Source organism: Narcine bancroftii, chromosome 1 (genome assembly GCF_036971445.1).
Source record: "Narcine bancroftii isolate sNarBan1 chromosome 1, sNarBan1.hap1, whole genome shotgun sequence".
NCBI lineage: Eukaryota > Metazoa > Chordata > Chondrichthyes > Torpediniformes > Narcinidae > Narcine > Narcine bancroftii.
The window spans coordinates 402,778,289-402,803,059 of NC_091469.1; the positions used below are offsets into that span (position 1 = coordinate 402,778,289).

Sequence of the window (24,771 nt, forward strand, 5' to 3'; positions counted from 1 at the left end):
AAAAGGCAAAGGAGGAAAAACCCAACACCCAACCCCAACCAACCAATTTTCCCTTGCAACCGCTGCAATCGTGTCTGCCTGTCCCGCATCGGACTGGTCAGCCACAAACGAGCCTGCAGCTGACGTGGACTTTTTTACCCCCTCCATAAATCTTCGTCCGCGAAGCCAAGCCAAAGAAGATGTTACCGCACAAGAAATGACTAAGATCCATAATCTATGCCATGTTCTAAACCAGACACCACTTTAGTGTAATAAATCATCTTAACTATCTGTGAACCACTTGTGCATTGTGTAAGATTGCTAGTGTAGAACAGTATTTTCTTAGAAACAGCAGTGAAAAATGTCAAGTGGAATCTCATTCTTACTGTAATTAAAACATGGTGCATACTGTACTTGCATGAGCAGCATTGATCCAAGTGTTAAAATTTCAAAATTGTTAATGGTTCATAACCAGCTTTCATTGAATAGATTGGTATCCGGATGCTCGAGAGACTCGGTGGTTTACCAAAAGTAAACCACTGAACATAGCCACATAACTAGATATTCTGAAAATAGACAGTTAAAAGCTGTAATCGACTTTTTAAAATTGAATCAACATGGTAATTTTATTCTTTGGAGAGAGAAATTATTAAAAATATTTCCTTAACAATCAATAATGAGTTAAATGTTTAATGGCTATATAATTTTAAATGCCTCTGAATTCTGTTACACTAGCATTGCAGTAAAACGTAAGTGTCTTCTCAAATTATCAAGTGTAAAATTAATAATTCATCTTTGGGTAATAATTTACAGACTGGTTTGAGAAAGGGATGAACATTGGGTCTTGTGTTATCTGTTTTGAAGACTTGCATATTTATTTATTACAGTTGTGTAACTTGAATGTAGATGAATGATTCGACTAAAAATTATTGTGTTCCAGTTAAATGCTGAATTTACCTCCATTTAAATAATTTGCTTAAGACCAAAAAGTGTTTAGCAGATATCATCAAGATGAATAAAAAGGTTATTTGTTTTCTGTCCTCAGTCTGATATAATACATCAGAGTGTATTTGAACTGATCCATACTGAAGACAGAGCTGAATTTCGCCGACAACTGCATTGGGCTCTGAACCCAGATTCAAATGTGGAATTGGGAAAAGTGGTTCAAGGTAGTGTTGCTGTTAAATTTCAAATTTTAATGAACCTAATCAGTAAGCCCCCATTCTTCCCACAGGAAAGAATTCATCCCATTCTTTCCCCTTCGCTCTTCCCCCCCGCTCTTCCCCCCCCCTCGCTCTTCCCCCCCCCTCGCTCTTCCCCCCTCGCTCTTCCCCCCTCGCTCTTCCCCCCTCGCTCTTCTCCCCTCGCTCTTCTCCCCTCGCTCTTCCCCCCTCGCTCTTCCCCCCTCGCTCTTCCCCCTCCCTCTTCCCCCTCCCTCTTCCCCCTCCCTCTTCCCCCTCCCTCTTCCCCCTCCCTCTTCCCCCTCCCTCTTCCCCCTCCCTCTTCCCCCTCCCTCTTCCCCCTCCCTCTTCCCCCTCCCTCTTCCCCCTCCCTCTTCCCCCTCCCTCTTCCCCCTCCCTCTTCCCCCTCCCTCTTCCCCTCCCTCTTCCCCCTCCCTCTTCCCCCTCCCTCTTCCCCCTCCCTCTTCCCCCTCCCTCTTCCCCCTCCCTCTTCCCCCTCCCTCTTCCCCCCTCCCTCTCCCCCCCCTCCCTCTCCCCCCCCTCGCTCTCCCCCCCCTCGCTCTCCCCCCCTCGCTCTTCCCCCCTCGCTCTTCCCCCCTCGCTCTTCCCCCCTCGCTCTTCCCCCCCTCGCTCTTCCCCCCCTCGCTCTTCCCCCCCTCGCTCTTCCCCCCCTCGCTCTTCCCCCCCTCGCTCTTCCCCCCTCGCTCTTCCCCCCCTCGCTCTTCCCCCCTCGCTCTTCCCCCTCGCTCTTCCCCCTCGCTCTTCCCCCTCGCTCTTCCCCCTCGCTCTTCCCCCTCGCTCTTCCCCCTCGCTCTTCCCCCTCGCTCTTCCCCCTCGCTCTTCCCCCTCGCTCTTCCCCCTCGCTCTTCCCCCTCGCTCTTCCCTCTCGCTCTTCCCCCTCGCTCTTCCCCCTCGCTCTTCCCCCCTCGCTCTTCCCCCCTCGCTCTTCCCCCCTCGCTCTTCCCCCCTCGCTCTTCCCCCCTCGCTCTTCCCCCCTCGCTCTTCCCCCCTCGCTCTTCCCCCCCTCGCTCTTCCCCCCTCCCTCTTCCCCTCCCTCTTCCCCCTCCCTCTTCCCCCTCCCTCTTCCCCCTCCCTCTTCCCCCTCCCTCTTCCCCCTCCCTCTTCCCCCTCCCTCTTCCCCCTCCCTCTTCCCCCTCCCTCTTCCCCCTCCCTCTTCCCCCTCCCTCTTCACCCTCCCTCTTCCCCCTCCCTCTTCACCCTCCCTCTTCCCCCTCCCTCTTCCCCCTCCCTCTTCCCCCTCCCTCTTCCCCCTCCCTCTTCCCCCTCCCCCCTCCCTCTCCCCCCCCTCGCTCTCCCCCCCCTCGCTCTTCCCCCCTCGCTCTTCCCCCCTCGCTCTTCCCCCCTCGCTCTTCCCCCCTCGCTCTTCCCCCCCTCGCTCTTCCCCCCCTCGCTCTTCCCCCCCTCGCTCTTCCCCCCCTCGCTCTTCCCCCCCTCGCTCTTCCCCCCCTCGCTCTTCCCCCCCTCGCTCTTCCCCCCTCGCTCTTCCCCCCCTCGCTCTTCCCCCCCTCGCTCTTCCCCCCTCGCTCTTCCCCCCTCGCTCTTCCCCCCATCTCGCTCTTCCCCCCATCTCGCTCTTCCCCCCCTCGCTCTTCCCCCCCTCGCTCTTCCCCCCCTCGCTCTTCCCCCCTCGCTCTTCCCCCTCGCTCTTCCCCCTCGCTCTTCCCCCTCGCTCTTCCCCCTCGCTCTTCCCCCTCGCTCTTCCCCCTCGCTCTTCCCCCTCGCTCTTCCCCCTCGCTCTTCCCCCTCGCTCTTCCCCCTCGCTCTTCCCCCTCGCTCTTCCCCCTCGCTCTTCCCCCTCGCTCTTCCCCCTCGCTCTTCCCCCTCGCTCTTCCCCCTCGCTCTTCCCCCTCGCTCTTCCCCCTCGCTCTTCCCCCTCGCTCTTCCCCCTCGCTCTTCCCCCTCGCTCTTCCCCCTCGCTCTTCCCCCTCGCTCTTCCCCCTCGCTCTTCCCCCTCGCTCTTCCCCCTCGCTCTTCCCCCTCGCTCTTCCCCCTCGCTCTTCCCCCTCGCTCTTCCCCCTCGCTCTTCCCCCCCTCGCTCTTCCCCCCCTCGCTCTTCCCCCCCTCGCTCTTCCCCCCTTGCTCTTCCCCCCCTCGCTCTTCCCCCCTCGCTCTTCCCCCCTCGCTCTTCCCCCTCGCTCTTCCCCCTCGCTCTTCCCCCTCGCTCTTCCCCCTCGCTCTTCCCCCTCGCTCTTCCCCCTCGCTCTTCCCCCTCGCTCTTCCCCCTCGCTCTTCCCCCCCTCGCTCTTCCCCCCCTCGCTCTTCCCCCCTCGCTCTTCCCCCCCTCGCTCTTCCCCCCCTCGCTCTTCCCCCCCTCGCTCTTCCCCCCTCGCTCTTCCCCCCCTCGCTCTTCCCCCCCTCCCTCTTCCCCCCCTCCCTCTTACCCCCTCCCTCTTCCCCCTCCCTCTTCCCCCCTCCTCTTCCCCCCCCTCGCTCTTCCCCCCCTCGCTCTTCCCCCCCTCGCTCTTCCCCCCCTCGCTCTTCCCCCCCTCGCTCTTCCCCCCCTCGCTCTTCCCCCCTCGCTCTTCCCCCCTCGCTCTTCCCCCCTCGCTCTTCCCCCCTCGCTCTTCCCCCCCTCCCTCTTCCCCCTCCCTCTTCCCCCTCCCTCTTCATCCCTCGCTCTTCCCCCCTCGCTCTTCCCCCCTCGCTCTTCCCCCCTCGCTCTTCCCCCCTCGCTCTTCCCCCCTCGCTCTTCCCCCCCTCGCTCTTCCCCCCTCGCTCTTCCCCCCTCGCTCTTCCCCCCCACGCTCTTCCCCCCCTCGCTCTTCCCCCCCTCGCTCTTCCCCCCCTCGCTCTTCCCCCCTCGCTCTTCCCCCCCTCGCTCTTCCCCCCCTCGCTCTTCCCCCCCTCGCTCTTCCCCCCCTCGCTCTTCCCCCCCCTCGCTCTTCCCCCCCCTCGCTCTCCCCCCCTCGCTCTCCCCCCCTCGCTCTCCCCCCCTCGCTCTCCCCCCCTCGCTCTCCCCCCCTCGCTCTCCCCCCCCCCTCGCTCTCCCCCCCCCCCCGCTCTCCCTCCCCCCTCTCCCCATATTCTGCATGACCTGAATTTATCCAATCACTTATACTTGGCATTTAAAGTTCAATAGTAAAAAATAGTATTTTATGATGTCTTAATCCAGTGTTTCATAAAGTTATTCACCTTATTTGAAGCCAAAACACTAATCACAGTGGTACCCCATACATTACAGATTGGTGATTTGACTGCAATATATTCATTCACACTTTGCTTCATCTGATAAGTAAAACCCATTCCATATCAGTATATTAACCCCAAACCTTGTAGACCATGCTCCTTCCTGTGCCACAATCTTATCAGATACCTTTGAAAGGTCAAGTTTGGATCTCTTTCATTAAAAGCTTTTCTGGTCTTCGGAGAGTGCGTAGTATATTTGCTAGGATACATTTTAGGATGAGCTGATTATCCAATTAGAAGTGGCTAAAGAAAGTTAGATTTGTTTTTTATTAAAGTTTATAATCACAGGCAATGCAATTGAAACATAGAAGATCATAAGGGGCCATGACAGCTCAGATTTTGAGATGCTTCTATTAGTTGGACAGTCTTGAATGAGGGGATACAGTTCCATGTACATGGTGTTCATTTACAACTGAGATGCAAAGGCACACTGTGTTGCATAGGATGGTAAAGCTCTCAAATTCTCTGGAGGATTATGAATGATAGATCACAGGAGATATTTAACAATAAGGTATATAAATATTTTAAAAATCAGAGAATATGGAAGATATAAGGCAGATTAGCTATGACCATGTTGAGTTGCAAAGCAGCCAGCTAGTTTACTTCATCTCCTTGTTTTATGTTCTTGTATTGCAAATACATCACGTCCACTGGTTGCCCTTTATATACTCGACCAGTCATATTCTCAAAGAACTTTGGAATGCGAGTTAAATGTGATTCTTCTGTCGTTAACGCATACTATCTCTGCTTAATTGGATTTGGAAGAACCTGTTAATGTGAGCTTGCGACCAAGCTCCAAGCAGTTAACTTGTTCAATGAAGCATACAAGAATTATTTAACACCTACATGTTAGTCATCCACAACAGTTCTGCTACCTCACACTGTTCTCTGCCAATCAAAATTCACAGCTAGACCCTGGAAACTATAAACCACTTCCTTAGATAATATGGACTACCTCATAAGTCACCTCTCATCAATGGCAGACCAATGCAGAATTTCACCTTTATTTTCAATACACCAGCACACCTTTGCTCAATTCAGGAAGAGAATCATTGTTGGTAGAAGCCTTTGACTTGACACACAACCCATGGTCAACTGGACAGCAGTGATCCCTTCCCTTATGTTTCTGAGACTTGAACTATCACAGTCACCTCAGGGCAGTGCAAAGATGCCAGAATCCCACAAATTAACAACTTGCCAGTAGTAAAATACAAAAGTCTGCAGCACTATGTTTGAAGTAAAAACACAATGCTGGAGAAACTCAGCAGGTTAAACATACATGACCAATGTTTCGGGCTCTCCATTCAGAGAACCTTCCCGCGCCCCTGTTTGCTGTTGTGCCCTTCTTCTTTTGACCACTATTACCTCTTGTCTGTTAGGTTGTGCTCCTGCTGCCCCTCCCCACCATTTTCTTCAGGTGCCAGTCACATTTATCCATACGCTGATGAAGGACTCAAGCCCAAAACATTGGTTATGTATCTTTATTTTTGTTATATAAAGCACGCTGTTTGACCTGCTGAATGTCTCAGCATTGTATTTTTACAACCACCTACCAGTCCCAGGCAGCTACAGTCTCAACGAGAAAAGTATTTGTAATTCCCACATTGATCTCATCAACTACATCAAGATCCTCAGAGCTAACCCAAAAAGAGCTACTGAAGTAGAAATCGTAGTCTACAACTCTGTATGGGTTTGATATAAATGGATTAGAGTTATTAAAGGTATATTAAATAAACTAAATCCCTTGACCTACTGACTTTTTTAAAATTATACTTAATATGTCAGTAACTGTTTAATTTCCAAGAGTTCCTCGAGTATTAGTGAGTATTTGTAGACATGCAATTTTGTATTGCTTTAACTCCAGAGTAAGTTTGCTCATAAATGTGCATTTTCACAACAGCTGCTGGCTACATTAAGCACATACCGTTATCTTCAAATCATTGCAGTACCACTTTAGAAACTGTAAACTGATCCAATACTTTATTCAAGTAGATTACTTAAGCAGAACCACCTCAGCACATGCTAAATAGAGTTAGTTATGGGTTGCCTCAAATAACATTTATGAGTTTGTGCTGTTGTGATGTGTCCAGTTTTTTTTTAGAATTGCAGTTTCTCAAATTTGCACATCTACAAAAACCTGTAATTTTTAGCCTAAACATTAGTGCAGGGCGCCCAAGGAATGGTAGCCTCCAGTAGCTAAAGATAGATTGACATATTATAGCTGTCGATGCCTTAAGAGCAAAACTATTACTCTTATCCAGACACGCACTGTCAGTGTGACATACTTTGATTAGATTTTTTTTTAAAACAAAGAAAAGCTCAGCAGGTCAGATGATATTTATTTTAGAAAGAAGGGAAATATGAATGCCATCTGAAAAGGATGAGGGATATTAACATTAGTGGTTTATTTGAAAATATATAGTAATATGATTTCCTCATTGTGTGAACAATGTACACTTAAATATGAAACTTTTTGGCATGTCTCAATTTTTAAAAGATTTTATTTTTGTTTTTTATCCATATCTATATATAGATAAACTCTCCAATATTTTATATAATATATTACTATAATTTTCATTTATACTATAATTTATTATTCTTCTTTGGCTTGGCTTCGCGGACGAAGATTTATGGAGGGGGTAAAAGTCCACGTCAGCTGCAGGCTCGTTTGTGGCTGACAAGTCCGATGCGGTTGCAGCGGCTGCAGGGGAAAAATGGTTGGTTGGGGTTGGGTGTTGGGTTTTTCCTCCTTTGCCTTTTGTCAGTGAGGTGGGCTCTGCGGTCTTCTTCAAAGGAGGTTGCTGCCCGCCCAACAGTGAGGCGCCAAGATGCACGGTTTGAGGCGATATCAGCCCACTGGCGGTGGTCAATGTGGCAGGCACCAAGAGATTTCTTTAGGCAGTCCTTGTACCTTTTCTTTGGTGCACCTCTGTCACAGTGGCCAGTGGAGAGCTCGCCATATAACACGATCTTGGGAAGGCGATGGTCCTCCATTCTGGAGACGTGACCCACCCAGCGCAGCTGGATCTTCAGCAGCGTGGACTCGATGCTGTCGACCTCTGCCATCTCAAGTACTTCGACGTTAGGGATGAAAGCGCTCCAATGGATGTTGAGGATGGAGCGGAGACAACGCTGGTGGAAGCGTTCTAGGAGCCGTAGGTGATGCCGGTAGAGGACCCATGATTCGGAGCCGAACAGGAGTGTGGGTATGACAACGGCTCTGTATATGCTTATCTTTGTGAGGTTTTTCAGTTGGTTGTTTTTCCAGACTCTTTTGTGCAGTCTTCCAAAGGCGCTATTTGCCTTGGCGTCTGTTGTCTATCTCATTGTCGATCCTTGCATCTGATGAAATGGTGCAGCCGAGATAGGTAAACTGGTTGACCGTTTTGAGTTTTGTGTGCCCGATGGAGATGTGGGGGGGCTGGTAGTCATGGTGGGGAGCTGGCTGATGGAGGACCTCAGTTTTCTTCAGGCTGACTTCCAGGCCAAACACTTTGGCAGTTTCCGCAAAGCAGGACGTCAAGCGCTGAAGAGCTGGCTCTGATTGGGCAACTAAAGCGGCATCGTCTGCAAAGAGTAGTTCACGGACAAGTTTCTCTTGTGTCTTGGTGTGAGCTTGCAGGCGCCTCAGATTGAAGAGACTGCCATCCGTGCGGTACCGGATGTAAACAGCATCTTCATTGTTGAGGTCTTTCATGGCTTGGTTCAGCATCATGCTGAAGAAGATTGAAAAGAGGGTTGGTGCGAGAACACAGCCTTGCTTCACGCCATTGTTAATGGAGAAGGGTTCAGAGAGCTCATTGCTGTATCTGACCCGACCTTGTTGATTTTCGTGCAGTTGGATAATCATGTTGAGGAACTTTGGGGGACATCCGATGCGCTCTAGTATTTGCCAAAGCCCTTTCCTGCTCACGGTGTCGAAGGCTTTGGTGAGGTCAACAAAGGTGATGTAGAGTCCTTTGTTTTGTTCTCTGCACTTTTCTTGGAGCTGTCTGAGGGCAAAGACCATGTCAGTAGTTCCTCTGTTTGCGCGAAAGCCGCACTGTGATTCTGGGAGAATATTCTCGGCGACACTAGGTATTATTCTATTCAGTAGAATCCTAGCGAAGATTTTGCCTGCAATGGAGAGCAGCGTGATTCCCCTGTAGTTTGAGCAGTCTGATTTCTCACCTTTGTTTTTGTACAGGGTGATGATGGTGGCATCACGAAGGTCCTGAGGTAGTTTTCCTTGGTCCCAACAAAGCTTGAAAAACTCATGCAGTTTGGCATGTCCTTTTTATTATTATATTGATAATTACAATTGGCCCCTATATGATCCAAATATGGCTAATATATCTTAATAAATATGTCATTGGTTATTTAAGTTGTATGTAATTTTTTTCCATAGGTATGTAATATTTATCTCGGTACTCCATCGTGTTATATGTAGAGGGGAGTCAGATTTCCAAGTAATTGCAATACATTTCCTAGCCACTTAACCAATGAAATTTGGAATTTAGTTAGTTTATTACTTATTTCAATGAAGTTGCCCAAAAGATAAAGCTCCAGGTCGCCCATGAAGGCCACCCCTGGAAAGCTTGTTAATATTTCAGTAATATCCTGCCAGAAAGGTTTCACCTGCACTCATGACCAGGTAGCATATAAAAAAGTTCCTATTTCTATCCCACACCTAAAACACATTTCCAATATTTCAGCTTTTCATTTTATGCACCTTCTGTGGTGTGAGATATAATTGGTGTAGAAAATTGCATTCCATTTATAATGTTGTCATGCTATCCAAACACCAATCAAATCAACATCCTTCCGTTATGGCAACACCTGCATCGAACTCCCATCTCTCTCTTGATCTCTGTAAACTTGGTTTCACAATTTCATTCTGGAGAGCATAGTACATCCTAGTTGTAAATTTAGGTGTATTCCCCAGCCAAATCATTCATTCCATTTCCCTAATTTCAAGTGGAGCCAAACTTGGCCCCGATCTTTCTCTTAAAAACCATCTTAGCTAGAGAAAGCAAAAGAAAGTCCCATTAGCTACTCCACATATATTTCTTAATTGTTCAAAGCGCATAGAATATCCCTGCATATAACAGTCATCGATATATCTTGTTCTTTTATCATACCATGAGTTCAATATTTTGTTACTGAGATTCATTGACAGCCACTCATTTTTACATGATGTTGTTCTTCATGATATACCTGCTTTTTTTCCAATACACTCATTTATTCTTGCCATATTCTAATATATGCGGTACCGCACGGATGGCAGTCTCTTCAATCTGTGGCGCCTGCAAGCTCACACCAAGACACAAGAGCAACTTGTCCGTGAACTACTCTTTGCAGACGATGCCGCTTTAGTTGCCCATTCAGAGCCAGCTCTTCAGCGCTTGACGTCCTGTTTTGCGGAAACTGCCAAAATGTTTGGCCTGGAAGTCAGCCTGAAGAAAACTGAGGTCCTCCATCAGCCAGCTCCCCACCATGACTACCAGCCCCCTCATATCTCCATCGGGCACACAAAACTCAAAACAGTCAACCAGTGCACCATTTCATCAGATGCAAGGATTGACAACGAAATAGACAACTGACTCGCCAAGGCAAATAGCGCCTTTGTAAGACGACACAAAAGAGTCTGGAAAAACAACCAACTGAAAAACCTCACAAAGATAAGCGTATACAGAGCCGTTGTCAAACTCACACTTCTGTTCGGCTCTGAATCATGGGTCCTCTACCTGCATCACCTACGGCTCCTAGAACGCTTCCACCAGCGTTGTCTCTGCTCCATCCTCAACATTCATTGGAGCGCTTTCATCCCCAACGTCGAAGTACTCGAGATGGCAGAGGTCGACAGCATCGAGTCCACGCTGCTGAAGATCCAGCTGCGCTGGGTGGGTCACGTCTCCCGAATGGAGGACCATCGCCTTCCCAAGATAGTGTTATATGGCGAGCTCTCCACTGGCCACTGTGACAGAGGTGCACCAAAGAAAAGGTACAAGAACTGCCTAAAGAAATCTCTTGGTGCCTGCCACATTGACCACCGCCAGTGAGCTGATATCGCCTCAAACCGTGCATCTTGGCGCCTCACAGTTCGGCGGGCAGCAACCTCCTTTGAAGAAGACCGCAGAGCCCACCTCACTGACAAAAGGCAAAGGAGGAAAAACCCAACACCCAACCCCAACCAACCAATTTTCCCCTGCAACCGCTGCAACCGTGTCTGCCTGTTCCGCATTGGACTTGTCAGCCACAAACGAGCCTGCAGCTGACGTGGACATTTACCCCCTCCATAAATCTTCGTCCGCGAAGCCAAGCCAAAGAAAAGAAGAAAGAATTCTAATATATTAATATAGGGTTATCTGTCTTATTTTGTTATTAACTTTATCATTCCACTTACAAATAGTCATTCATTGTTTCTCCTCCTATTGAATTCAATCCCATTTGGATCTAAGAAGGGGGATGGTCTTCTTCAAAGAAGAATTATATAAATCTTGCTTGTGCTGATAAATAGTATTTCTTAGAGTATTTAGTCCAGAAGTCTTAAGTCCTACCAATTTCTAGTCCCATGTTAGCTTTTCCAATGAAATTTTTTGGCACTTTGTTATTCCATAGGAATTGCCTTATCTAATTATTCAATAATTTAAAGTTTTTTTATTTTAGTTAATGCAATAGGCAACGGTTGAAAAAGATACTGTAATCTTGGTATCACCTTCATTTTAATACAATTTAGTCTTCCCACTACAGTAATCACCAGATCTTTTCATTTCTGTAAATCTTTATTTTTTTTTCTGAAAGAGAAGTGCAATTAAGTTTATACAAGTTCTATAAATTGTTATCTGTCATTATTCCTAAATATTTGATTCCATCTATCTTCCATTTAAGTCAACTACCCTTTTGATATCTTTAATAATCAAAAATTTTCAATGACATTATCTCACTCTTGTTCATATTTATTTTATAACCTGATATCCTTCCATTTTTTCCTAATGTTGTTTGCAATTGTATCAAAGATTCATATAATAGCACATCATCAGCAAATAAGCTAATTTTATGTTCTTTGCGTCCAACTTTGAAGCTCTTAATTTCCAGATCTCTCCTTATAATCTCTGCAAGTAGTTCAATAACTAGGATAAAAAGTGCTGGAGACAGAAGACACCCCTGTCAACTCGATCTACTCAATGGAAAAACTGCTGACCTCTGATTGTTAGTTATAATTTTTTTTCTTGTGATTTATGATGAATAATTTTTATCCAGTTTATAAATTTTTTCCAATGTTTTAAATAAAAAAAGACCATTCTAATTAATCTAATGCTTTTACTGCATCTAGGGAGATAGTTATACTTGGATTCAACTTTGATTTTTTTTTTCCATATGTCTTATTAAATAGTCTACTTAGACTATTTGATGAATGTCTTCCTTTGACAAATCCTACTTGATCTGTATGTATTGGTAGATATTGTTCCAGTCTATTTGTAAATGCCTTTGTTAGTATTTTATAATCAGCATTAAGGATCTATATACACTGTAATTATAGCAGTTGAGAAAGATTCCAGAGGATTTGGGTCTCCACCGCCTGGTCCAATACATCCATCATAAGAGGTGTCAATAAATCTTTAAATTGTTTGTAGAACTCAGGAGGAAGTCCATCCTCCCCTGGAGATTTGTTAGCTTATAAATTACCCAAGGCTTTCTGAATTTCTTCTCTTGTGAAAAAGGCATCTAAATCAGTTTGTTCTCTATCTTCTAATTTTGAAAGTTTAACATCTGTTAAAAATTTGTCAGTATCATTTTCATCTCTTAATAATTTTGGTTTATATAATTTCATATAATATTATCTAAAACATTATTTATTTCTTTTTGATTATTTGTTATATCAGCCTCTTTTATTTCATTTATCATTTTTGATGAATTCTCTGCCTTTAACTGCCACCTAATTCATAATATTTTTGTTTGGTTTTTAATATATTCCATTCTACACATTTGTACTGTCTTATATTTCAATTTTTAAATTCTCTAACAGTCTATATTTTTCTTGTGACCAGGTTCTCTAATATTCTTTTTCCAATTTCACTATATCTTTCTCTGGACCATCCAGCTCTATGGTATATTCTCTCAAGATTTTTTGTATAAGAAATAATTTGTACTCTTGGATAAGTTTTAAGAATATCCAATATTAAAAAAGCTATTATCAGTAGAAGAAAGGTTAGTTTCACAGAATAGTTCAATCTATCTCTTAATAAACTCACAAAGTCCTTCCTTTTCAACAGTGTGGCTTTGAATCGCCATCTATATACACTTTCTTGTTTTTCCATTATTACAGTAGTAAAAGTTGATGGTGAATGATGAGATAAAAGTCTCACTAAATAATTCTGTTTTTATCACTACTTTTTAACTGGGCAGACGTTAAAAACAAATCAATCCTTGTATGTGAATCATGTACCCTTGAGTCGAACAATTTTCTCTTTCTACAGCATTAAGCTGCCTCCATACATCAATCAAATTTAAATCCTTCATAAATGATAATGTCATTTTTGCAGCTTTTGCCCTTGTCACTGTTCTGGCTGATTTTTCCAGTATTGGATCTAAACAGAAATTGAAGTCTCCTGCAACCAGTATAATTGTCTTCCCTCTGCTGTGTTTTTTTTTAAAAGATATCTTTCATAAAGGCTTCATCATCATTATTGGTGCATAGATGTTCATAAACGTCCATTATTCTGAATAAGTTTTACAATGTGGTATTACAAATCTTCCAGCTTGGCCAGTCAGTGTCTCTTATATTATTATTGGTATATTTTTGTTAATTAGAATTGCTGCTCCTCTTGCTTTTGAGCCAAATATAGATGATATTACTTGTCCCACCCATCCTCTTTAATTTAGCATGTTCCGATTTGGTAAGATGCTTTTCTTGTTGGAAGACTGTGTCTGCCTTTTTTTTTAGGTGTGCAAGACCTACCTCCTTTTCAATTTATCCCATTAACATTAAGACTAATGTAACGTTCTGTCAATGTTGATTTTTTTAAGTAAATATTTAACAATAAAACCTTTTTGATTGTTTAATAATAGTGATCTTTCCCCTTTAAAAACACATACAATCTCCCTGCCGTGATGGTGAGGTAAACAGAAAACTCCAAAGGCCTGCGATAAAAGCTCTTGGAATCTCTCGATGAAGAAGAAGCCCCTCCCATGAACCCCCTCCCATTATCCCCCTTAGAATGGAGTCTCCACCTTGCTACTACTTTTCCCAAGTTTTCTATCTTTCCTGAGATCTCCGTGAACATTTCAATAACATTTACTTTTCGACAATAAATACAAGACATTTAAAAAAAATACAACTTTTACTTAGTCCCATTGTAAACATTCTTCACAGTCTTCCTCTTGGCAACCTTGGCCTTTGTGATAGTACAGATCTATCACCAATGTATATAGTGTATATAGTTACAGTATCTAGACTGTGCTTACAGCGATTGGCTGAGAGCTTACCCACGCCTACTGTCTGGGCCTTAAAGGGTTGTGTCCCTAGCCAGGTCGGATCATTCCGGACTAGTCGGCCACCAGTGAAGAGCTCCTGTCTTTTGCTAATAAAAGCCTTGGTTTGGATCAACAAGTCTTTGATTCTTTCAATGATCTCTACAATTTTATTAGCAAAAAGAAAAAAGAATTTTTTTTGAAAGGGACGGCCAGAAAAACTTGATATCGACCCACAGTCAGCTACAGCCTTCAAAGCCTTTAAGTTCTGGCTGCTGAACTTTGAAAACTTCCTGAGATTCATTCAGGTAGAGGAGGATAACCAGCGTCTAACAGCATTGCTGTCTGTGGTGTCCTTGAGAGTCTACGAGAACATCCAGGATGAGACCACTTACACCGCAGCCATAAAGGTACTGAAAGAACTGTATGATCAACCGGTGAAGAGAGTTCATGCCCGGCTCGTGCTTGCGTCGAGGAAGCAACAGCCCGGCGAGTCCAGCAGGGCATATTTACAAGTATTAAAGGCGTTGGGCAAGGACTGTAACTGTGTGGACAAAACTGCTGCCGAGATCACAAACGATCTCATCCGGGATGCCTATGTGGCCGGGCTCCAATCGAAAGAAGTGAAGATGCGCATGCTCGAGCAAGGGGTAGAAAAACTAGAGGACGTGGCCCGGATTGCGATCACAATGGAGGATGCAGCCTTAAAATCCAACGAGTTCTCTAGGGACTGGACCCCTCGTTCTGATGTGAGTAGAGTGCCCTTCTACCCTACCACCCCCCGAGATACTGACGGCCTGTTGGCTGCTGCTACACTGCTCCCTGCGAACCCAAAATGTTATTTCTGTGGGAGGGACAAGCACAGCAGGTCCCAGTGCCCAGCAAGAAAAGCCAGGTGCCAGAAGTGCCTTAAAAAGGGCCACTTTGCTGCAGTCTGTAGGTCTAAAATGGCCGCCGGCAAACACAGTGCCTCGTGTGAAGCCCAACCGCCACTATCCCATTCTAACTCTTCTTCCCCAGAGCTCTCGTCCAATGAGAGCGAGGGCTCCCCTGCACAGCAACGCCTGACGTCACGGAGACGCCGAACCCGGAAGGAGCAGCCCACCCTCGCAACCATGGTGTTGGCCCGCCTCTCGCCCCCGTGCGGAACACTCGACCCGGCCTCGGTTCTGACTGTGGCAACCGCTGCTGCTGCCACCGCCACAGACACCCACGGGGCCAACGCTACCGCTGCTGCTGCCTGCTTCCCTGCTGCCGCCGCCGGTGCGGCCACCACGACCGACTGGGGACCCGCTGCGGCCAACCAGGTACTCACCCTAGCGTCCATCGCTGACGACCTCCGGGGCCCGACAACCGCGACCGACGACCTACCCAACGCCAACCGCGAGCAACTACAAACCCCACTACTTACCTTTCATCCGCTGACGCCGCCACAACAGCATTTCCAGGAGGTCCTCCAACCTGCTCCTCCAGCCTTCATCCCGTTGCGTGACGTCATCACGCGGAACTCCCCTGTCAACTGGATCAGTGGCTGCTTCAATAACACTAAACCAGCAATGCTCTCATCCCCTCAATAAAGCAATGGAACTGATTAAAGTGCATGGACACTACACCAATTGCTTATTTGACTCTGGGTCAACTGACAGTTTTATCCAGCCAGATCTGGCCCTCCGTTGGGGACTTGACATTATCCCCACTACCCAGAGGATCTCATTAGCGACGAGGCTGCACTCGACTGGGATAAAGGGGTATTGCATCGCCACGCTGGAAGTACAGGGCGTAACGGTCACCCACTTCAAATTATTCGTCCTTCCCCAATTGTGCGCCCCAGTGTTGCTGGGATTAGACTTTCAGTGTCAGTTCCGAACGGTGTCCCTACACTTTGGGGGACTCCACACCCCCATCTCGGTCTGCCATCACCCCACCCCCAAAGCACCCGAACAACCCGCCCCCGGGGCCAGTCCTGCGACCTTTCCACACTCCGGATTGCCCCGCCAGCACTCTTCGCAAACCTCACCCCGACTGGAAGCCTGTGGCTACCAAAAGTTGGCAATATAGTTACGAAAACAGGCAATTCATTAGGAGTGAGGTGCGAAGATTGCTGGATGAGGGCAAGATCGAACCCAGTTCAAGTCCCTGGAGAGCCCAGGTGGTGGTCGTCAAGAACAGGGAAAAGCTACGGATGGTGGTCGACTATAGCCAGACCATTAACTGCTTCACACTCCTGGATGCGTACCCCTTGCCACGCATCACGGATGTGGTGAACCAGATCGCCCAATGCCTCATATTCTTCACCATTGACCTACGTTCGGCCTACTACCATCTCCCGATCCGTTGTGAGGACCGACCATTCACGGCCTTCGAAGCGAATGGGCAGCTGTATCAATTTCTCAGGGTACCATTCGGGGTCATGAATGGTGTCGCGGTCTTCCAGCGGGAAGTGGACCGGATGGTGGACCAGAACGGGCTAACCGCTACCTTCCCGTATCTGGACAATATCACCATCTGCAGCCACGACACGCAGGAACATGACGCCAACCTAGACAAATTTCTTCAAACTGCCCGTCGGCTGAACAATTTGGACAAGTGTGTCTTCCGGACCACACGACTCGCGATTCTAGGTTGCATGGTGGAGAACGGGATAGTCATGCCAGATCCTGACCGCATGTGTCCCCTAATAGACTTAACCCCATCCCCCATACCTAGAAAGCGCTCAAACGCTGCCTGGGCCTTTTCTCATATTATGCCCAATGGGTTCCATACTACGCCGACAAGACACGTCCTCTTATCAAGACCACCTCCTTTCCCCTCTCGACCGAAGCCACAGCGGCTTTCGATCGAATCAAATCCGACATCGCCGCTGCGACGCTGCACGCAATCGATGAATCTGTCCCGTTTCAAGTCGAGAGTGATGCATTCGACTTTGCCCTGGCAGCCACCTTGAACCAGGCTGGTCGGCCTGTAGCCTTCTTCTGCAGAACCCTCCAGGGTCCAGAGAGTAGACGCTCCTCGATTGAGAAGGAGGCCCAGGCCATAGTTGAAGTGGTGCGTCGTTGGAGACATTACCTCGCTGGGAGGCGCTTTACACTGTTGACTATTCAACGCGCGGTCTCCTTCATGTTCAGCAACACCCAGCGTGATAAGATAAAAAATGACAAAATCGCCAGATGGAGAATCGAACTCTCCACCTTTAACTATGACATCCTCTACCGGCCTGGTAAGCTCAACGACCTGCCTCACGCGCTCTCCAGGGGGATGTGCGCCAGGATACAGATGGACAGACTACAGAAACTCCATGAGGCGCTCTGTCATCCAGGGGTCACTAGGTTTGCCCACTTTGTGAAGGCGCGCAACCTACCCTACACAGTCGAGATCTGCTCCATGACCCGAGCCAGTTCGGTGTGCGCTGAATGCAAGCCCCACTTCTTCCGTCCAGATAACTCCCACGTTATCAAAGCCACCTGCCCCTTCGAGCGTCTTAGCATAGACTTTAAGGGGCCCCTACCGTCGACCAACCATAATAACTACATCCTTACGGCCATCGACAAGTACTCCCGCTTCCCATTCGCTGTGCCCTGCCCAGACACCACTGCCACCTCAGTGATACAGGCCCTTCACAGTATTTTCGCCATTTTCAGGTACCCCAATTTCATCCACAGTGATAGGGGGTCCTCATTCATGAGCGCAGAGCTGCAACAGTACCTTCTGGAGTGTGGTATCGCTTCAAGCAGGACCATGAGCTATAACCCACGCGGTAACGACCAGGTCGAGAGGGAGAATGCCACCATATGGAGAGTGGTTACACTGGCTCTCCGGTCTAAAGGTCTCCCCACCTCGCACTGGCAGGAGGTTCTCACTAGTGCCTTACACTCCATCCGCTCCCTCCTATGTACCGCAACAAATACCATCCCCCACGAAAGGATGTTCCTTTTCCCGAGGAATTCTGAATCAGGAACCACTGTACCGGCATGGCTCACTGTCCCTGGCCCCGTCCTTTTGCGACGCCACGTCCGGCACTCAAAGAACGACCCCTTGGTCGACCGAGTGACTCTACTCCACGCGAACCCGCATTACGCCTACATTGAATTCCCAGACGGGCGGGAGGACACTGTTTCGGTGCGGGACCTAGCTCAGGACGTGGTAGACCCAGCAATCCCCCCAACCCAACCTTCCCCAACTCTTTATTCCCCAGGTCCCGTGCCGCAACAGAAGGACCAACAGCACCCCAACGACCCGGGCCACCCTGCCGACAACACGACTAGGGAATTGAGCGAAGGAGTGGTCGAACCCGACGAGCCCGTTGGCGACACTACTCTAGCGACCCCAATCCTGGCACCACGGCAGTCACGCCGGATGGTCAGACCCCCTGACCGCTACAGTCCTTAACCTACCCATTCTCTCCCTCGTTCTTTTTTTTTCCAAGGGTCAGTTCTCCAAGAAGGGGTGAATGTGATAGTACAGATCTATCACCAATGTATATAGTGTATATAGTTACAGTATCTAGACTGTGCTTAGAGCGATTGGCTGAGAGCTTACCCACGCCTACTGTTTGGGCCTTAAAGGGTTGTGTCCCTAGCCAGGTCGGATCATTCTGGATTGGTCGGCCACCTGTGAAGAGCTCCTGTCTCTTGCTAATAAAAGCCTTGGTTTGGATCAACAAGTCTTTGATTCTTTCAACGAGTTCTACAGCCTTTCCATAAACCTCACAGGAAGTCTTCCACTTCATTCTTACTCTTGAAAAATTGTCAGTCTAACCTTTTGCTTCTTTAACCCTCAGAGTCATGGGGTATATCTTCATATATTCCAAATGGGTCAAGAAAACTAGAGGAACAAATGTGTAGAGAGATAACGTATATGTGTGAGAATCATAATGCAGTGATCATGGGAGATTTTAACTTCCCTCACATTGATTAGGATACCCATACAGTTGGAGGGCTGGATGGGCTAGAGTTCGTTAAATGTGTTCAAGATTGTTTTCTGAATCAATTAGTAGAAGAACCGACTCGGGACAGTGTAATACTGGATCTCCTGTTAGGGAATGAACTAGGTCAGGTATCAGACATTAATGTTGGAGATCCAATTGGGTCTAGTGATCATAATTCTGTTAGTTTTAAGGTAGTTTTAGGGAGGAGCAAGGAAGGGCCTAAAGTTGAGGTTCTGGATTGGAGAAGAGCAAATTTCGAAGGAATAAGAAGGGATTTGGGGAGTATTGAGTAGGACAGGATATTTTCAGGTGAGGGTGTAAATGAGAAATGGAGGATATTCAAAAAAGAAATTTTGAGGGTACAGAGTAGTTATGTCCCAGTGAGGATCAAAGGAAAGGCTGGAAGTCATAGGGAGGCTTGGTTTTCGAGGAATATTGGAAATTTTGTTAGGAGAAAAAGGGAGGTGTACAAGAGGTATAAAGAACAGAGAGCTGACAATTTGAAGGAGGACTACAAGGAATGTAGAAGGAATCTTAAGAAAGAAATAAGAAAGGCCAAAAAAATGCACGAAGAGGCTTTGGCAGACAGAGTAAAAATAAATCCAAAGGGTTTCTAAAAGTACATTAAAAGTAAAAGATTAGTGAGGGATAAAATTGGACCCTTTGTAGATAGTGAGGGTAGGCTGAGTGAGAAGTCAGAGGAAATGGGGGAAATTTTGAATGATTTCTTTGCCTCGGTATTCACGAGGGAAAAAAATATTGAACCAGTTGAGGTAAAGAAAAATAATGGGGAGGTCATGAAGCATATAAGGATAACCGAAGAGGTAGTGATGGCTGTGTTGAAAAAGATAAAGGTGGATAAATCTCCGGGACCGGATAAAATATTCCCAAGGACACTCAGGGAGGCTAGTGGACAGATAGTGGGGTTATTAACAGAGATATTTAAGATGTCACTGACCACGGGGGTAGTGGCAAAGGATTGGAGGGTGGCGCATGTGGTTCACCTGTTTAAGAAAGGGTCTAAATGTCACCCTGGGAATTATAGGCCCGTGAGTCTGATGTCTGTGGTGGGCAAGTTGATGGAAAGTGTTCTGAGGGATGGTATTTACAATTATTTGGAGGTACAGGGATTGATAGGGAGTAATCAGCATGGTTTTGTCAGGGGTAGATCATGCTTGACAAACCTGATTGAGTTTTTCGAGGGTGTTACAAAAAAGGTTGACGAAGGGAAAGCTGTGGATGTTGTCTATTTAGACTTTAGTAAAGCTTTTGACAAAGTTCCCCACAGGAGGTTAGGAAAAAAGGTGGAAGAATTAGGTATAAATGAAGAGATAGTGAAATGGATTCAGCAATGGGAGATGTCAGAGAGTAGTGCTAGAAAATTGTTTGTCCAATTGGAGGCCAGTGACTAGTGGAGTTCCTCAGGGATCGGTCCTGGGTCCACTATTGTTTGTTATATCTATTAACGATCTGGAAGTAGGGGTGGAGAATTGGATAAGCAAGTTTGCAGATGATACAAAGATTGGTGGTGTTGTGGACAGTGAGGAAGATTACTGTAGATTAAAAGGTATTTTAGGAAGGCTAGAGGTGTGGGCTGAGAAATGGCTGATGGAATTTAATACAGATAAGTGTGAGGTGTTACATTTTGGAAAGGCAAATCTAAATAGGTCATATGCATTAAATGGTAGGCTATTGAGATGTGCAGAGCGACAAAGGGATTTAGGAGTTGTGGTAAATAGTACCCTCAAGGCTGATACTCAGGTAGATGGTGTGGTGAAGAAGGCATTTGGAATGTTGGTCTTCATAAATCGGAGTATTGAATTCAAGAGTAGGGAGGTTATGATGAAATTGTACAAGGCGTTGGTGAGGCCAAATTTGGAGTACTGTGTACAGTTTTGGTCACCAAATTATAGGAAAGATATAAACAAAATAGAGAGAGTGCAGAGAAGGTTCACGAGATTGTTGACAGGATTTCAAGGTTTGAGTTACAGGGAAAGGTTGTGCAGACTGGGGCTTTTTTCTCTGGAGCGTAGAAGATTGAGAGGGGACTTGATAGAGGTGTTTAAGATTTTAAAAGGGACAGACAGAGTAAACGTGGATAGGCTTTTTCAATTAAGAGTGGGGGAGATTCAAACTAGAGGGCATGGTTTAAGATTGAAGGGGGAAAATTATAAGGGGAACATGAGGGGAAATTTCTTTACGCAAAGGGTGGTGGGGATGTGGAATGAGCTTCCGGCAGACGTGGTCGAGGCGGGATCATTGGTTACATTTAAGGAAAGACTAGATAGTTACATGGATAGGAGAGGACTTGAGGGGTATGGACCGGGTGCTGGTCAGTGGGGCTAGGAGGGTGGGGATTTTTTACGGCATGGACTAGTAGGGCTGAACTGGCCTGTAAGTGGTTATATGGTTATAAGTTTTTGACACACAGTTGTCTTTTTACATCATCAAGCTCCTCCCTTTGCTTAATCAAAGTAGGACTAAAATCTTAGAAAAATAGCACTTTTTCATGGCCATTATTTTGATATGCTGCTTCCAGAATTGTCTCTCATTCCCGGTCTTACCAGCACCGGTCATTGTCGTTGATTACCAGCTCTCTTGGATCCGAGGGTCCAGTAAGTCCTTTCATTGTGCAATTTTTCTCTGAATTTGTTTTCTCCCCGCACTCATGGGATCCATGTTTTAAAGAAGTTCACTGAATCTCTTCCCTAAATTCCTCCTTTTAGTCCAATAATTTGGATATTATTTTGTCTGCTAAAATTCTCCATGTGGTCGATCTTATCCTGAAGACTTTATCTGTCTAAATCCCATTGCTTTGCATCTTTCTCCAAAGCTTTTAGCTTATCTTGTGTTTTTAACCAAGTCTACTTCTACTTGGGTCATTCTTTCTATTAAGTCTTCGATGATTGCTTTAGTTTCAGTCAACCTTTCAGTCATGTCTCTCATTACATTTTCAACACAAATAAATCAGTCAATCAAGTTTTCAATTTTCTCCAGGATAATATTTAATTGTTGTCCCGACTCCCCAGTTCTGCCGAGGTCCGCCGGTCCCGAGGCCACTCTTGCGCTGGTCCCTTTCGTACTTGCGCTTGATGTTCCTGTCTGAGTAGAAACTTCTTCATTTTTTTTTGTTCTTGGCTGCCTTGGTTTCTTAGTGTTTATTTTGTCCATTTTTTTTTACTGAAAAATTCTTAATTTTATAATTTTAATGGTCTTTTTGATAGTTTCACAGAGAACTCGATCAAAACAAGTCTGCCTAAGTCTTTTCCATAGCTACACCCCTGGCATGTGTCTCAATTTATGTTGATATATTGCTCCAACCTTATTTTTAATCTTTATTAATTAAGCTAGAGTTCAAAGTAATTTCCCAAAACAACATCAGTTTTCTCTGTGAATTATTGGTTCACTTACTGTTATTTCGTGACCATTATCTTGAAAATGTCATTTTACAACATTTGTTTGTATCTCTTCTTTCATTCACTCTCTTGAAAAATCATATCCTTATAATTGTGAGGAAGATTACTCTTGGTTTTCCAGCATTAATCTCAGACTTACCTTGTATTACAAATACACTTAATTTTCTTTGTCTGTCGAACATATTAAAGATTCCCTTTCCTATTTTGTTTCACTCACCTGGTCTTTTACAAACGCTAACTTTTCCCTAGAATCTGGACCTCCCAAATAGCACTTTCAAGAGAGATCCCCAGGTTACAATCATTTGTTTTTAGAAATTTGCCTTTACAAAATTCACAAATCACTACCCAAATGTTAAGATTTGGGATAAAATTTGCTCTCATCATCGAATCTATATGTGGGTTGGGGTTGGGGGAGGGGGGGGAGGAAGGGGGGAAGTGAAATGCAAATAACAACACAAATTTTATTATTTTCAACTCATTTATTTATGCATGAGCAGATGATGTGGCTGTGCATTATGGAATAATTGCAGTCTAGATTGTTTTCTGGGAACACAACCCACTCAACATGGAAGTGACTTGTACAAAAAGGCTGCCACATATTAAGTTATTGCTTTGCATTCACTATAGGTCTCAAATACACACTTTCATGCAGGTATGAGAGTAGTGTATTTTAAGTACTTGTTTGAACACTATCTGGGTGATACAATTTTAGATACAAAACTTAAATTTACAAAATTCTAAATGACTAAATACAATGTGGACCATATTGTAAAGAGATATAAATAGAATTAATAATATAATCATTTGTGACACCAAGACATTCTCATTCTTCAATTTGTTGTCATTGATACATTGTTTCTCTTACTTTTTTTACGTTTTACTTTTCACAAGTTTTAACTTGACTTCATCGGTAATACTTGCTCAAGTCTTGGGAGGGATGTAGGCAAATTTGTTATTAAGGAAATGCCACATTTTCAGAAAAGTGATCTTTCAAATCAGATTGAATGGAAGCCTGAACCAACTGCTTCACTGGGAGAAAACCACTTGGACACTTTTTAGTGTGACATAATTGACCTAATTGTGCATGAGATGCTTCTCTCCAACAACTGTCTTGTTAGAATATAATTTTCAGTTTGCAAAATTTTTTCTATTTAATAAGTTCAGTGCTGCCCTACATTTTTTTTATATTGTTATTTAGCTTTGAGCTTATCAAATGGCATTAACTCTGTTTTATGTTATGGCTTGCAGAAAATTATTTTCTTGTTCTCTTAAAAGCACTGTCCATTTTTAGCAATATAGCTATTTGTTTCTCTGAAGGAGATAACTAAATAACAAAAATTTTTGGTTCTAAAGCATATTTGTTAGTAAAACTCCAAGCTGGAGCTGCATTGTCCCTGCCATTCCAAATGTCCGTTGATTTTAGACTACGAGGTGTAAATTGGAGAATCATAAATTTAAATTTAATAATTAATGGGAATTTCCCACTGAGACATTTTGTCAATAATGAGCAGATTGCCTGTTGATTTCTGCAGATTCAGGTTGGTAATGCAACGTCGAACACATGAGAAAATTATGCATTGATTAGAGTCGATATACCTAATCCAAGTCAGGTCTTGAATGTTTATATTCATTTTGGATCACTCTGAATGTATCTGCTTCATAACTAATCAAATTCAGGTTGGGACCTGCTGTGATGTACAGACGGGAAGAGAGAGTCTCTCAGACTAAGAGCAGTAGAGCTGTGTGTGTGTCCTTATAAGGATTATAAGGATTGCTATTTTATACCTGATCACTAGCACTCATGCTCATGAATACTTATTGCTTAATGTAGATATAGTGTAGAAATGGGATTTGTGTGAAATAAGCCATGTTATGTAATCACATTTCTTTATAGTGTAGTCTTTGTCTCATAGAACTCTATCCTTCATTCATTCAGGTGAAAACGGCCTTCCATTACCTATCACCCATTACAGCCCAGCGCAGCTTCCTCCGGAAAATTCGGCTTTTTTGGAAAGGAATTTTGTATGCAGGTTAAGATGTCTCCTGGATAATTCTTCTGGATTTCTGGTAAAGTTGGTTTCGGCACTGATTTTTTTTGCAGTTTTCGTGCAAATTTATTTCATTACCTAAGAGGCCTTGATCTGCAAATGTCGTTATCGTATGTGTTGTAGCTATTGTAATCCTCAAGTCCTAAAGGCTTATCATTTGAACAATAATGTCTATTAAAAAATACATTTTCTTTTCAATTTTAAAGTGTTTTTAAGCAAGAAAGAGTTTGGCTAACAATGCAAACAAAATGATTAACAAAATGAAAAAAAACTAAAAAGACCAGTGTCTGCCCAACTCAATCTTGAAACACTTTGAATGCACTGAGTTTGTATTGTACTTAAGAACATGCTCTACAGGTTGAGACCTGACAATTCAATTCAAAATTGCATTGAATTATGTGATATATTATGGCCAGTCATTAATTTTAATTAATCTCATTCCTTCAGATTTTCAGCTATGACTGGAGAGTTTCAAATTATTAAATTGAAAATTATTTTATGATTTTGTTTTCTTGCCATCTTTCTCTCTCTAGATTTCTCTTCCTCCAAATATCATTCCTACC

At 45.0% G+C, this 24,771-nt stretch overlaps 1 protein-coding gene across 7 annotated transcripts in view; it reads left to right on the forward strand.

Moving 5' to 3' along the window:
- Positions 1-24,771, forward strand: part of LOC138751489 (aryl hydrocarbon receptor-like) — a 238,356-nt gene that overhangs the window by 172,995 nt on the left and 40,590 nt on the right. For 6 of the 7 annotated variants that reach the window (XM_069913792.1, XM_069913793.1, XM_069913794.1 and 3 more), the window contains 2 exons: positions 1,025-1,148; positions 24,097-24,227. In XM_069913792.1, coding sequence (XP_069769893.1) covers positions 1,025-1,148; positions 24,097-24,227 — 255 coding nt within the window. Of the gene's footprint in view, positions 1-1,024; positions 1,149-11,469; positions 11,559-24,096; positions 24,228-24,771 lie in introns of those variants that run through there. The other variant, XM_069913798.1, reaches the window with a different exon arrangement.